The following is a 14,387-nucleotide window of genomic DNA, read 5'->3' as shown; positions in this document are numbered from 1 at the left end:
GCTAAGAGGGTAGATAGGGGAGAGGAAAGCGGCTTCCTCCATAACTCAAGGCTCGGGTCCATAGTGAATACTATTCCTCTTAAACTGCTCGTCAGTGCACTGAATCTGTTTCTCTTAGCCGCTGTGAACCCCAGGTGGCAGTCGTTTTTACGCTTTTACATTGGCATAGCTACTTATCATTTCTAATACATGTGAGCTGAGTATCTGCTTTCATGCTGGTGATGCTTTTATAATTTTGTAGAAATTCTTATGCATGCATTATGTGTAACAGTGTTGTACTCGCTTCCGCTTAGGACTTCAAACTTAGAAAATTGAAAGCGCTAGTACGACAGGGACAAGGAAGGGCACAACACGTCGTGTTAGTGGTTTGAATTTTTTTTAGTATGAACCATTACCAACTAGCACGCCTTTTCGTTTTGCTTAGTTTAGGACATATAAGAAAGGACACACAGTGCATGCGATCAAGCTCTTGTGGCTTTTACTGTGCATTTTTTCGACACACAAAACGTGCAGGAGGATGCAGGCATAATACGCTGCTGCCCATATGCTATGTTTTATGCCCACAACAGTGCAGTACAAACAAGTATGCATAACCAACTAGCCCCAGTTGCAGCATTATCGTGAGCGAATTAGCACGGACATGCACTTTCGTTTGTTGGTGCAGGAGTCCAGTTCTGGATCAAAACCAGAAGACGACATCTGGTGCGTGCGCCGCAGCGAACGCATATTTCTTTTGGATGCTGGGGTGGTTAAGTCATCGTCACTGTCCAGCCCACCCGAACGTCAGGAAGCCAGCACCTCTGGCACATCGCAGCGTGCAAAGCCCGAAAAGGTGGGTGCCCATTCAGAAATGGTCTGTGGTGTTCAAAAACTTGAAATTCCAAGGCATAGTGTTTCTGCTTATTAACTCCTAAGTTCTTGGGCTACTTGACCAAGCCATAGGGAATCTTGCAGCACCATTGTTGGCATTTAAAAGCTTTGAAGTTGAATACTAACACAAGTTGTGTTTACGCTCCATTGCATGGACAGTCAAACCTTGTTGTCATGAAACTGCATTGAGCACAAAAGTGCCCTCATTAAATTCTACATTTCATTCACTATGTTTGCTTATACCGGTTATAAAAATCGTAAATTAGGTTTGATATTAAACCACTGCTTGTGTTTGCGTCTTGTTTATGTGTGTGTGAATGTGTCTTTTGTATGCTGCTTCATCAATATTATGGGTCACCAACTAGCCCATCATTACGATAAACCAAACACTTTAAGACAGCTAGGCATTTATCAGTGCTGTCACTCTGTGAGATGGCTCTAATATATCTATAACCATCTCAGCCAAAGTGATGTTTCCATATAGTTCATTCTGAATCTGAGCCTGCAAGTGTGACGTCTTCTGGGACATTGGACAACTGCATGTGCTAAAAGGTTTCATAGCCAAAACCACTGGTTACAAAATGTTAGGTGTGGTGGAAAGTCGCATGTTATTGGGGCACAGGATGCAAGAGAGCTGATGACGCTAAGCTCTGTCACCTGGCAGTTTTATCAAGCTCAAAGTTGTGTGTCTGGCAACAGTGAGCCCCCCGTACAGACTGAGCTGAGGTGTGGCTTCTTTCCAGGCGAATGCCACTACACCCTCCACTTCCAAAGCTCAGCCACACACTTCTGGCAAGGCCACAACTAGTGCAGCCGGCTCCTCCTATGCCCCCTCGGAATGCGCTTCTGAACCGTCGAGAACTGCTTCTTGCTCCTCTGCTTCCACTGTGGTTAGCATGCATTCACTGTTGTCACAGAGTTCTTCAATCAGACCAGTTGCAAAACTCGTTTCCGAAACCCATGCATGCCCATGGACAAATTTGCGGAGGATAGAAAACCAGCGTGCCAACTGGGAGCGATGGCAGAAAGCACACGGCATCACTGCAGTCTTCGCTGTCGTTGTGCAAGCTAACCAAGCAAGAATTAGAAGTACTTTTAAAAGCACTTTTAAGAACGGTCAAAGAGTTTTGTGCCCGCAGTGTCATCTGCAAAATGTAAGCCACAACACAAACACACTGCTCGCTTCATCAATGCAACATCGCTTGCGGGCTTATGCAATGCAACACAAAAGCCTGCCACTTATTAGCTTGTTTTTCTACCTACAGATGGCATCACAATTGGCAGACCTCTGCAAATTCAGCCAATGGCGTGTTTGGATTTTGACGGCATAGGGAGTTTCACAACTCATATGATTGAAGAAGTCTACTGCTGTTACTCTTTGTTCCTCTTCTTGATAATGTTTATGTGTGATTTGAGTGACTAGGCCATCATGTGCATGAAATGCATGAAATATGCCTGTGAAAACATATTGCTGGGCTAAGTTGTTCATAGTAGTAGCAAATGGCGCCAGAAAACGCAATGGAAAAGGGGAACGGAGGCGGTGACAAAGCACTTTGTCAACCTCTCGTATTATCTGGCACAATTTTCTGCTGTTATGAAGAAAGCACCCCAACAGTACGTTTGGCACTGCAAGCAAACTGCAAGGATCCGTGTAGCTTCCTTTGGTCCCCATTTCAAGAAATCTTGCTGTTTTATCTTACAGCGCCCACTAGCCCAAACTTTGGTGTTACCTTTTTCATCCCTCGGATTCTCTTGCACCATTTGCTGCCTTCGAATATACCATGTGGATATCTGCCAGCTTTCCAAAACTTGCCATATTGTTTATAGATTTGGGCTCGAATTGTGATTTTACCAGTTTTGTGTCATGTTTTACCAGTTTTGTGTCATTTGAGAAAAAAACATACCTGCCAAGTCTCCCGGATTTTGAGCGTTTCTCCCGGTTGTACGGGTCATAGGAAAATCTCCCGGAAATCCAGTTTTGCCCTGCGCGTTCAGTGCATTGCGCACCCCGTGCGTCACGGTGACGCGAGGTGGGACGTTTCGCATACAGATGCGCTACACGCAATTTAAAAATTGATCCCAAATGTGTTATAGGTTATATCAGTCGTTATATTTCGTATATGATGCGTTTGTGTACACACAAATTTACCCCACAAGTTATCTCGCCTTCAAAATTTTGTGTCACTACTGCTTTAAGTGGAGAGCCCAGCACTTAAAAGGGTAGCCGTTACCGATGTCTGTCGAGATAGCGTGTTCGCCAGCGCTCGCGACCGTCCCCGTCTCAACGGCGCCCCTTATGGTCCCTTGCCCGACGAAATAACTGGTAAGCAAGCGACGACAGGCCTTGCACGCGGAGCAATGTTATCGCATGTGCCCTTCGCGCGACGATGACGGCCGGGTCGTTTCATCTCTGCTTCAACCGCGTTCGTCCCTAGCACTAGCGCGCATTTACTCGCATGTGAAACAGACGATGCGTAAGCGATGTTATTGGTTTGGACTCTGTACAGATCAGCAGCTACCGCAAAATCCCGCTGACAGTGTCCATATAATTGCTATTGCAGTACCCCCCCCCCCCCCCAGCGGTCGGCATACTTCATACCTCCCCCCCCCCCGTTGAGTAGATCTCCCGGATTCCTTTTCTCCAAACTTGGCAGGTATGAAAAAAAAGTGTTTGACAAGTTTTGCTGTTAGGTCTCCAAACCGTTTCTTGGAAGCCTTCCGATTATCTTGGAAGCCTTCCGGAATCGGAAGCCTTCCGATTATGAAAGGACACAACAGGAGCACTTACAGCACAGCACTTACAGAAGTGCTGTGCTCCAAGTATGCCGGATCTGTGAGACAGACTGGCATCGGTGCACAAGTCATCTCCCTTGTAGGCATCATCGGCTAGATTGCTTCTTTCCGCACAGTGCATGCTTCCAGCATCTTGTCTGGCTTGGCCACTTTAAAGAAATAAAAAGAAAGAAAAGCACGCTGGATACTAAGCTTGATTGCACTGCTGTTGCAAGAAACAAACAAACTAAACGTTTCTGACTTCACTATCCATAGGCTGTATGGATAGTGAAGCAATGCACAGGGGGGGCGGCCGCCCCCGCTATTCACCTAAGAGGGGGGGTGCAAAGGCAGCCCCACACATTGACGTAATAGGGAGGGGGGGCAGTTTCAACGCTGTACGTTGACATAATTGGAAGGGGGGGTGCTGCGACGAACCTTCGCCCCGCCTATGTCACTATCCATAATTGTGTGGCGGTTAACAAAGGCAGGGAGTATTTCATTCTGAAAGAAGCAGTATAGCAGATGATAATTGCACTGAAAATTGCTCTGTCTGCCTGCACATATTGCTGCTGGTCCTACATACTGTAGTTGTTGTAATGTGTTGACGGTATGTGCTCAAAGGGGTACTGACATGAAAATTTTCAGTTGCCAATTTTTTTTTTTTTTTTTTCGTCTAATGAAAGACGAAGGCCTCAAGCGCCTCAGAAATGTATCGGTTAGCGTAAGTGTGCACTGAAAAATTAATTACCGAGCGTTTTTAAAAACTAGCTTCAGTTCCTACTGTACCCTGATGTCACAACACAGTATGAGCTTCTCATCACGTGTTCGTGTGAGATGTTGTGATGTTTCTACGGCCGCTCCACTCTGTGGCTCCATTGGCAATGTACAAGCGGCCATTTTGAACGTTTTGGTGTCTGACGTCGTCACAGCGAGCCATACTTGTGCAAACTAGTCACACTAGTGTCAATGTCAGTAGGTGCACCAAATGAAAATTCACTTTAATGTGAAAATATCTTATCCGCGTTTCCCGAGCTTCACACCTGCTCGAAGCAGTCTCTATATACAGGAGATTTGTATGGCCAAGTAAAGTCAGCTTTGGAAATTACTGTCAGTACCCCTTTAATGTCCACATAACATAGTTAAAAAGGCTTAGAATGAAACGAGCATCTGGTGCGTGTGTTTTTTTTTCTCTAGCGTCGAAGGCAGAAATTGGTCTCGGTGCTGCGGAAGTGCTCACGAGCAGTTGGGGTGACACCAAACGACACCGACTCTGATGACCAGGGGAGTGATTCAACTGAAAACGTGCCCCTCAGCCGCCTCTCAGCAGCTGCAAAAAACAATTCGGGTAAGCACATTGTTTCTCTTTTGGTTGGGCTCTTTATGTTTTCCTTGTATTTATTTAATTTCTGATTTGAAACGTTCCAAACCTTTTTTTTTTTCATTCAGTGGTGAATTGACCTACACAAATTATTGGGATTGTACAGCTAAGCATTTGGCACCTCTGCAATGTCTGAATCTGAACCAACCTTGTGCTAGTCGTAAAAAAAAACCACTGATACAGTATAACCTCATTACAGCAGACCTTCATAGTGAAGAGGATTTTGGTCTGTTGTAAAGAGAGCATGTAAAATCCAAGTACTGTTACAACAGACTTTCATGTAATATGCTGAATGGGTCTGTTATAACCGGAGAGAAGTACGAGTCCTAAACATGGTCTTATTTTTAACGGGGGACCAAAAAAGAAATTCGATTTTTGGAAAACTGCATTTTTAGTTTCTGTAGCCCAGTTTCTATCTGATTCCAAGATATCTTCACTGAAAACTACCTAGAAGTGCTATAAAAATTTTTTTTTTTTTTGCGTCTGCCGACTTGGCAAAAATTGTGGAAATAGCAAAAAAAAAGCGTTTATTTTTTCAAAATTATACCTCAGCAACAGCGCAACCGGGCGCTACCATTTTGGGCTTGTCGTAAAGAGCATTTCTCCATGTTCAAGTCCAGCGTTTCAGCTAGCTCCTCCATTCAGTAACAAGCGTACAAAAAGCACATGTTTGAAGTTCAATTGAAGGCCTCTGATTGGCTGCATCTGCCGTGATGCTCGCTTCGGGATCGTCGTCTGCTGCTTGTGCGTCGCGAGGTCGTGGCTGTCGAAAATTGCATTAATGACGCATTCGCACTCATTCTGTGTTCACAGGTGGACGATAATTTAGAACGCTTTAGCGTGGCAGCTGCAAGCGGAAGCTGAATCATCAGATTACAATAGCACGCCGCACTTGTCGTGAACATGGCAGACGTGCGTAGAACATCGCAGACGTGCGACTGTAATAGCGTTGACTCGTTGCACCCGCTGTTAGAGGTTCTTATCAGCACTTCGGAGCTTATGACGAAGACCACCGCGGGACAACTCTTTGTATTCGCAATCGAGCATGATGTACTCTGAAACATCGGGCACCGCGGCCACGCACATCGCAGTCGAGCTTTCTACTCGATGTCGTGGCTAGGCCTAACTCCGCTCACGGTGCCGATGTACAAGACAAATCCAAACTTTTCGGGCAAGAACATCGCGCTAGCGGACATGCGAAAGCGAAGAAGCCGCAATGTCCTTCGTCGCAAGCAACGAATCGCATCGCCCGCTGGCATTTTGCGCATCGGCAGCGGACCCCCCGGCCAAACTCGCAGCGCAGCGACCGCTCGGAGAAGCAGTGGCAGCGGCTAGCAATTTCGCGCGTCAGCGTCTCAAAATGCAACACCAAGCACAATGCGCGCCGATGTTTTGTCGCGACAGCTAGGCACAGCTGATCATTGACAGATCGGAAATCGGCAGCCTTTTAAAAATCGGTACGTTGATATCCGCGGCACGCTGTTCCCGTCCCGAAAGTATGCTAAGCGATGTTTGAAGTTCGAAGTTATTGAATTTGGTATGTCCGTGGTAGAAAAGTCCGCTCTAAAGGAGTCCTGACCACATTGCTGGCCTGACATTTTAGTCAATTATATCCGAATGTCCGTTGTACCAGAATCCGTTGTAAATGAAGCTCAATCAATTTAACAAATACGGAGGTCGCCATAACGCCGCAAATTGGTATGTAATATCCGAATGTCTGTTGTAAACAGATCCGTTGTGACGAGGTTATACTGCAATATACAGTGATTGGGGGGGCTTTTCTGATTGTACTTGCATTGCGTTTCTAAATGTCACCATGTGCGAATACAGTAAAAGCTCGTTAATTCAGATTTCACGGGACCAGAACAACTATTTGAGCTAACCGAATGCGGAATTATCGAAACTATCGAGAAAACAACAAAGAAATGCCTGTTACATCAATGCACTTTCGTTTTCTTGAGGAATACATAAATCCAGTAATTATTTTGCTTAAGAGCAGTGCAAAAGCCGCAATTTTCGTCGTTTGTGACTTCGTTCACAACGTGAACGCGACTCAAAGCCCCTGTGTCTCAATCTGAAGCATGCTTTGAGTTCTTACCTTATTACATACCAACAACGCGATTGTGGATGGCAACCATGCCTTTTTGAAAGCGCGTGGCCGTTTTGGTTGTCCGCCATTTTTGTTCCTTTGCGTCGCACATTTGCAGCACTTCATGTTCGGCATGCTCCGAGGATCGCCCGAATTAACAGGGTTGTGCCAAATATAACCGAATTAACAAGAGTTTGATGCAGTTAAGCAATGCACACTCGGCATGCTCCGAGGATTGCCCGAATTAACCGGTTTGCGCCAAATTTAACCGAATTAACGAGAGTTTGATGCAGTTAAGCAATGCACACTCGGCATGCTCCGAGGATTGCCCGAATTAACCTGGTTGCGCCAACTTGACCGAATTAACGAAGAGTTTGATGCAGTTAAGCAATGCACACTCAGCATGCTCCGAGGATCGCCCGAATTAACCAGGTTGTGCCAGATATGACCGAATTAATGAAGAGTTAGATGCAATTAAACAATGCATGCTCGGCGTGCTCCGAAGATCGCCCGAATTAACCGGGTTGCACCAAATATGACCAAATTAACAGAGTTTGACGCACTTAAACAATGTACGCTCGGCGTGCTCCGAGGATCGCCCGAATTAACCGGTTTGCGCCAAGTATGACCGAATTAACGAGAGTTTGATGCAGTTAAGCAATTCACACTCGGTGTGCTCCGATGATCGCCCGAATTGACCGGGTTGCGCCAAATTGACCGAATTAATGAAGAGTTTGATGCAGTTAAGCAATGCACACTCGGCGTGCTCCGATGATCGCCCGAATGGACTGGGTTGCGCCAAATATGACCGAATTAACGAGAGTTTGATGCAGTTAAGCAATGCACACTCGGCGTGCTCCGAGGATCGCCCGAATTAACCGGTTTGCGCCAAGTATGACCGAATTAACGAGAGTTTGATGCAGTTAAGCAATTCACACTCGGCGTGCTCCGAGGATCGCCCTAATTAACCGGGTTGCGCCAAATATGACCGAATTAACGAGAGTTTGATGCAGTTAAGCAATGCACACTCGGCGTGCTCCGAGGATCGCCCGAATTAACCGGTTTGCGCCAAGTATGACCAAATTAACGAGAGTTTGATGCAGTTAAGCAATTCACACTTGGCGTGCTCTGAGGATCGCCCGAATTAACCGGGTTGCGCCAAATTGATCGAATTAACGAATAGTTTGATGCAGTTAAGCAATGCACACTCGGCGTGCTCCGAGGATCGCCCGAATTGACCGGGTTGCGCCAAATATGACCGAATTAAAGAGAGTTTGATGCAGTTAAGCAATGCACACTCGGCGTGCTCCGAGGATCGCCCGAATTAACCGGTTTGCGCCAAATTGACCGAATTAATGAAGAGTTTGATGCAGTTAAGCAATGCACACTCTGCGTGCTCCGGTGATCGCCCGAATTTACCGGGTTGCGCCAAATTGACCGAATTAATGAAGAGTTTGATGCAGTTAAGCAATGCACACTCGGCGTGCTCCGAGGATCGCCCGAATTAACCGGGTTGCGCCAAATTGACCGAATTAACGAGAGTTTGATGCAGTTAAGCAATGCACACTCGGCGTGCTCCGAGGATCGCCCGAATTAACCGGTTTGCGCCAAGTATGACCGAATTAACGAGAGTTTGATGCAGTTAAGCAATTCACACTTGGCGTGCTCTGAGGATCGCCCGAATTAACCGGGTTGCGCCAAATTGATCGAATTAACGAATAGTTTGATGCAGTTAAGCAATGCACACTCGGCGTGCTCCGAGGATCGCCCAAATTGACTGGGTTGCGCCAAATTGATCGAATTAACGAATAGTTTGATGCAGTTAAGCAATGCACACTCGGCGTGCTCCGAGGATCGCCCGAATTGACCGGGTTGCGCCAAATATGACCGAATTAACGAGAGTTTGATGCAGTTAAGCAATGCACACTCGGCGTGCTCCGAGGATCGCCCGAATTAACCGGTTTGCGCCAAATTGACCGAATTAATGAAGAGTTTGATGCAGTTAAGCAATGCACACTCTGCGTGCTCCGGTGATCGCCCGAATTTACCGGGTTGCGCCAAATTGACCGAATTAATGAAGAGTTTGATGCAGTTAAGCAATGCACACTCGGCGTGCTCCGAGGATCACCCAAATTGACCGGGTTGCGCCAAATATGACCGAATTAACGAGAGTTTGATGCAGTTAAGCAGTGCACACTCGGCGTGCTCCGAGAATCGCCCGAATTAACCGGTTTGCGCCAAATTGACCGAATTAATGAAGAGTTTGATGCAGTTAAGCAATGCACACTCTGCGTGCTCCGGTGATCGCCCGAATTTACCGGGTTGCACCAAATTGACCGAATTAATGAAGAGTTTGATGCAGTTAAGCAATGCACACTCGGCGTGCTCCGAGGATCGCCCGAATTAACCGGGTTGCGCCAAATTGACCGAATTAACGAGAGTTTGATGCAGTTAAGCAATTCACACTCGGCGTGCTCCGAGGATAGCCCAAATTAACCGGTTTGCGCCAAATTGACCGAATTAACGAGAGTTTGATGCAGTTAAGCAATTCACACTCGGCATGCTCCGATGATCGCCCGAATTGACCGGGTTGCGCCAAATTGACTGAATTAACGAAGAGTTTGATGCAGTTAAGCAATGCACACTCGGCGTGCTCCGATGATCACCTGAATTAACCGGGTTGCACCAAATATGACCGAATTAATGAAGAGTTTGATGCAGTTAAACAATGCATATGCTGGCCGGGACCAGATAACACGTCCAAAATATCCAATTCTCGGAATTAGCGAGTGTCAAATTAAAGAGCTTTTACTGTACCGTTCTTGTACTAATCATAAAAGAAAAAAGCAATTGCACTACAGGTGACTGTTTTATTGATTGTACTTGCATTGAGTTTTCAAATACATGCTAACTGAAATACCACAGCAAGTTTTGTACCACTTCTGTAAGTGTACCTCATGTTCCATTCTTGTGCTCTGGTTATGAGCACACTGTTCGTTCAGCTCCTTTTATAATTGCAGTGTAACTTGAACATTAAGAGGCATGGTGCGAACGAGGGTCTCAAAATAGCAAAAAATCGTAAAAAATGTCAATTTTCAGCAATCACAATTTTGAAGTATCTAATAGTCCAAATTATGTTCTAGAATATATTATGCTATGGCCTTTCTTTTCCTTACAGTCTTAGTAGATAAAATTACCAATGTTCTCAAAATTTGAAATGCCATTTTCTCGCCTTTGTTATTTTTGTGCAGTGCCTCTGGAAGTTTAGAGGAAGTTTCTATGAACAGATTTACACAAACTTGGTATCATTTTTTTCAGCAACAGCTGAACTACAGGCTAAAGCTTTTCTTTTTTTGACAACCTTGATACGATTGTAATTATTTGAAAAGCACCAGCTAATTGCTGGAAGCAAATTTTTACCTTTCAAATTTGAAAATTATTTGTGATAAAGAAAAAAAAAGGTGTTTTGACATGAATTTCCTTTAGTCTGTGGGGTGGGCCTTTTAGAAGAACCACATCGTCCTGAAAAGTAACTTTTTGTTTTGTACATTACCATAACGACCAATAAGAAATTACCTAATTACAATGTGAAAATTTATCAGTACGGTAGGCTCTCATTAAATGCAACATGAAGGGGCCAAGAGAATATGTTCTGTTTAACAGGAGTTCCATTTACTGAGAGATGAACAGGGGTGTGTAATTCAAGTATGAAACAAATCGTATTAGAGGCATTTGTTCCATTTAACTCTTTCGGGACTGTCATGATCTCTGAAGGTGATGAAACACGACATGGAAACGGTGATCTAGAAGAGTTTGGATGCGAGCTCGTTGGTACGGATCCATCTTGAAAACACAGCGCTAATTTAAACATGGACAGAAGAAACTTGGTTTACGGTGAGCACAAAAAATTCTTTGTAAGTGAAGAAACCCAAATATGAAAAACCCCAGTAGCAAGACACACTCAAAATATACTATAACACTCTTTTAAACACTACGTACAGAAGCTAGCAAGTCGTATTTACAGTGCATCATAGGTGCATGGCCTTGGCAAGCTGCGGCTCCGGTGTCGAGTCGTAAGGCTCGTCACGTTGTTGGTGCACGGGCCGTCAGTGTCTGGTCACCGCAGCGTCAGGCTCCCGCAGCGGCTGTACCGCTCGTCCTTTTACTGTGCAGCCTACGGGGCGTAGCCGTAGGTCATCTGGCACGTCCTCACGAAGATGACGTTGCAGGGCCGAGCTTGACTCCCGGTCACACCCTGCAGCTCACAGGGCGTTGCTGCAAAGGCTGGGGCACTTCCTTGCCAGAAGCTCTGATAGCGGTCTCTGGGTGAATGCCGTACCGCTGCAGCCCCTCGTCCATACCTCTCCTCGTTCCAAGCCCTCTGCCCTCTGTCCTTCCTCTCCCAGCCATGTCACCTCTCGTGCCCGTTTCTTACTTCTTCTTCTGCATGTTCTTTTCTCTCTTCTGTCTCCAATATCTCGTCTTCTTTTTCTTTCTTTATCTTGTATTTCTTCATTTGAAACCCGTTCTTTTATCTTACTCCTTCTTCTTCCTCCTCTTCTCCATATTTTGCCCACGAGTCAATATACTCATGACAGGGACTACCCCCTTGGAGCATCGATCATATATGATCGACGACTTTCCGCGCGCTGCCAAGTTCAAATTTTTTCGCATTTTTACATGTATTGCCATCTAGCATGTAGTTTTATCACTAGACTTTCAGTTTCGGCATAGCTTAGCACACTGCTTAGCATAGCTTAGCACACCGCAATCTATTGGTGGACGAGCATATGGTGAAGTCGAAAGAACGGTCTGGCATCCAACAGTAAATGAAAGCCAAAGTCACAAAGTGGGGTTATAAACTGTGGGTCTTGGCTGACCCGGATATACTATGCAGTTCAGCATATATACCGGCAAGCGAGAGCAGCCAGGACCCCATGGTTTGGCTTACGATGTAGTTTTGCCAGCTATGCGACAGGTACCTTGATCGGGGGTATAGGATCTTCACGGACAATTTTTACACTACCATGTGCCTATTTGATCATTTCCTCAGCGGAAAGACATTGGCTTGCGGAACAACACAAAAAGATCGCCGAGGGTTTCCTTTTGAATTGAAGGATGCCCGGTGGGAAAAAAATGTCGACATGGTGAAATTCGGTGGTTGCTCATAATGTCCTCTACCTTCAGTGGAAAGACCAGCATGTTGTGAATATGATGAACACTGTTCACACTGCAAATGACAAGGTCACTGCGGAAAGGAGGGAAAAAAGGGGAAACACCTGGACTGAAATTTCTGTGATTTATCCATGATTATAATGCCAGCATGCTAGTGGTGGATACATCAGATCAAATGACTGGCTGCTATCAAGTTCTAATGAGAGGTGGAGGCGGAGGTGGAAGACCCTCTTCTTCCACTGCATTGGCATTGCATGTGTGTGAAGAGTTTCGGCCTAATCGAAGCGCAACGCAGTTTACTCCCAGAAATCGCCGAGCTTTCAAGAAACACCGCATTTGATCATTTACCTTTTAAAGAAGAGCTCATCCATCAGCTTCTCAATCTTGACGATGCCAGGCCAGCCCTCGACCTCCTCTATCCGCAAGGCAGTGCTCCACAAGCCAGAAAAATTACAGGCACAAGAATCGCAAGCTCAGTTGGGAGCACAAGAAAACCGAGCTGAAAACAAATGTTTTTTGCAGTACATTAAAGTACATTTGTGTTTGAGTACTGCACGAAACTGTTTCGTTGGGTGGCACAAGCGCCATGGGGCATGAATGCTGCACTTGTTTTGAAGCACACCAAAAAAAAGTGTTGTAGATATGTTTACCAAACTTTTCAAATTAAGGAAAGAGGCAATGAGCCATGTTTTGTGTATCTTGAAATTTTTATACTACAGTATTTCTGCTGAAGTATCTATGTTTATTCCAAGTTTTTTATGTTGTCCTTGCAGCAAGTGTTCAATAGGATATCTTTTATTATTACTATGTATAACCTTTATGTGTAATATTTCGGTCTGTATGAAAGACCATTTCATTAGCTTCATTTTGATGTATGTAACAAAAATATAGCGCTATGACTTGATTTAATAAAAAAAAAAACTTCTGACACCCTTCCCCATTGCCTCTTTTTTACACGGTCCTGAAAGAGTTAAGCAGCAATTCTGTTTAAAAGATTTCCGTTTACAGAGAGTCCACTGTACTTCCTTTCTAAATGAGATATTTGAAATCTGTTTGCAGATTTGAAATCTCCACTCAGTGATGCACATGCATGCCATTAATCCTTAAGATGGGATAATAAATAAGAAACTTTTTCAAGACCCTCATCCCTTCACTGTATCCCTCCAGTGTGACAGTGTATAGAATGGCCAGTGATGATGACTCATTCCTTCAGGAACACAAAAGTATGACTTGTTTTGTGCCAGCCAATATTTACAGGGCCTCTTGTCCACTTTAGCATGCTCTCATTTGCATTTTGTATCTTTACAGTGTGCTGCAATATAGTGTGATGTCAAATTATTTGTCACCATTTGTTAGCCCGTAAAGGTCATCATCATTATTGTCAAGCTAGTATTATAACTACTGCAGGACAAAGACCTCTCCCAGTGATCTACAACTTGCCTGTCTTGTGCAAGTTGATTCCAATTTATGCCTGTGAGCCTCTTGTTTTGTCACTCCATTTAACTCGCTGTCGTTCTCGGCTGCATTTCCTATCCAACTGGTATCCATTTCGTTGCTCTGACCACTGGTTGTCTGTCCTACACATTACGTGGCCGGCCCAGGTCCATTTCGATCGCTTAATACCACCTAAGACCTTGGCTTGTTCTCTGACCCATTCTGTTGTTTTTCGATCTCTTCATGTTACGCCTACCATTTTCTGTTCCATCGCCTGCTGTATGGTCCTTAACCGTTTTGTTGAGTTTCCTTGTCATCCTCCAAGTTTCAGCCCTGTATGCTAGAACTGGCGATATGCAGTGATTGTACACGTTTTGCTTTAGGAATAGCGGTGGTTTGCCTGTCATCATTTGGGATTGCTTGCCATAAACACCTAACCCAAGCTTTGTTCCAACGTTTCGAGAACCAGTTCAGTTTTGCTGCTTTCTATAGACGCTTGCTCTCTGAAGTGTACGCGACAGCCAACGCAAGAACTAGCGGCGCTACAGTTCCATCTTGCATCACGCCTCACGCGTCGTCTGGTACAACACCCATGTGATATATCGTCGCTGCAGCTTTCGACGGCCGTGACAGCCAAGATTCCGACATTTAAACTTTTTCAGTAAC

General features: G+C 45.1%; 1 protein-coding gene across 1 annotated transcript in view; it reads left to right on the top strand.

Moving 5' to 3' along the window:
• The window catches only part of LOC119400457 (BAH and coiled-coil domain-containing protein 1), a 223,748-nt gene that overhangs the window by 175,039 nt on the left and 34,322 nt on the right, over positions 1-14,387 (top strand). Inside the window, exons 19-21 of the mRNA XM_049418079.1 lie at positions 665-832; positions 1,614-1,760; positions 4,840-4,990. Of these exons, the coding sequence (XP_049274036.1) occupies positions 665-832; positions 1,614-1,760; positions 4,840-4,990 (466 nt within the window). The remainder of the gene's footprint in view (positions 1-664; positions 833-1,613; positions 1,761-4,839; positions 4,991-14,387) is intronic.

This window comes from Rhipicephalus sanguineus, chromosome 7 (assembly GCF_013339695.2).
Source record: "Rhipicephalus sanguineus isolate Rsan-2018 chromosome 7, BIME_Rsan_1.4, whole genome shotgun sequence".
Taxonomy (NCBI): Eukaryota; Metazoa; Arthropoda; class Arachnida; order Ixodida; family Ixodidae; genus Rhipicephalus; species Rhipicephalus sanguineus.
The sequence above is the reverse complement of the archived record's forward strand: the minus strand, read 5'-3'. Positions and strand labels throughout refer to the sequence as shown.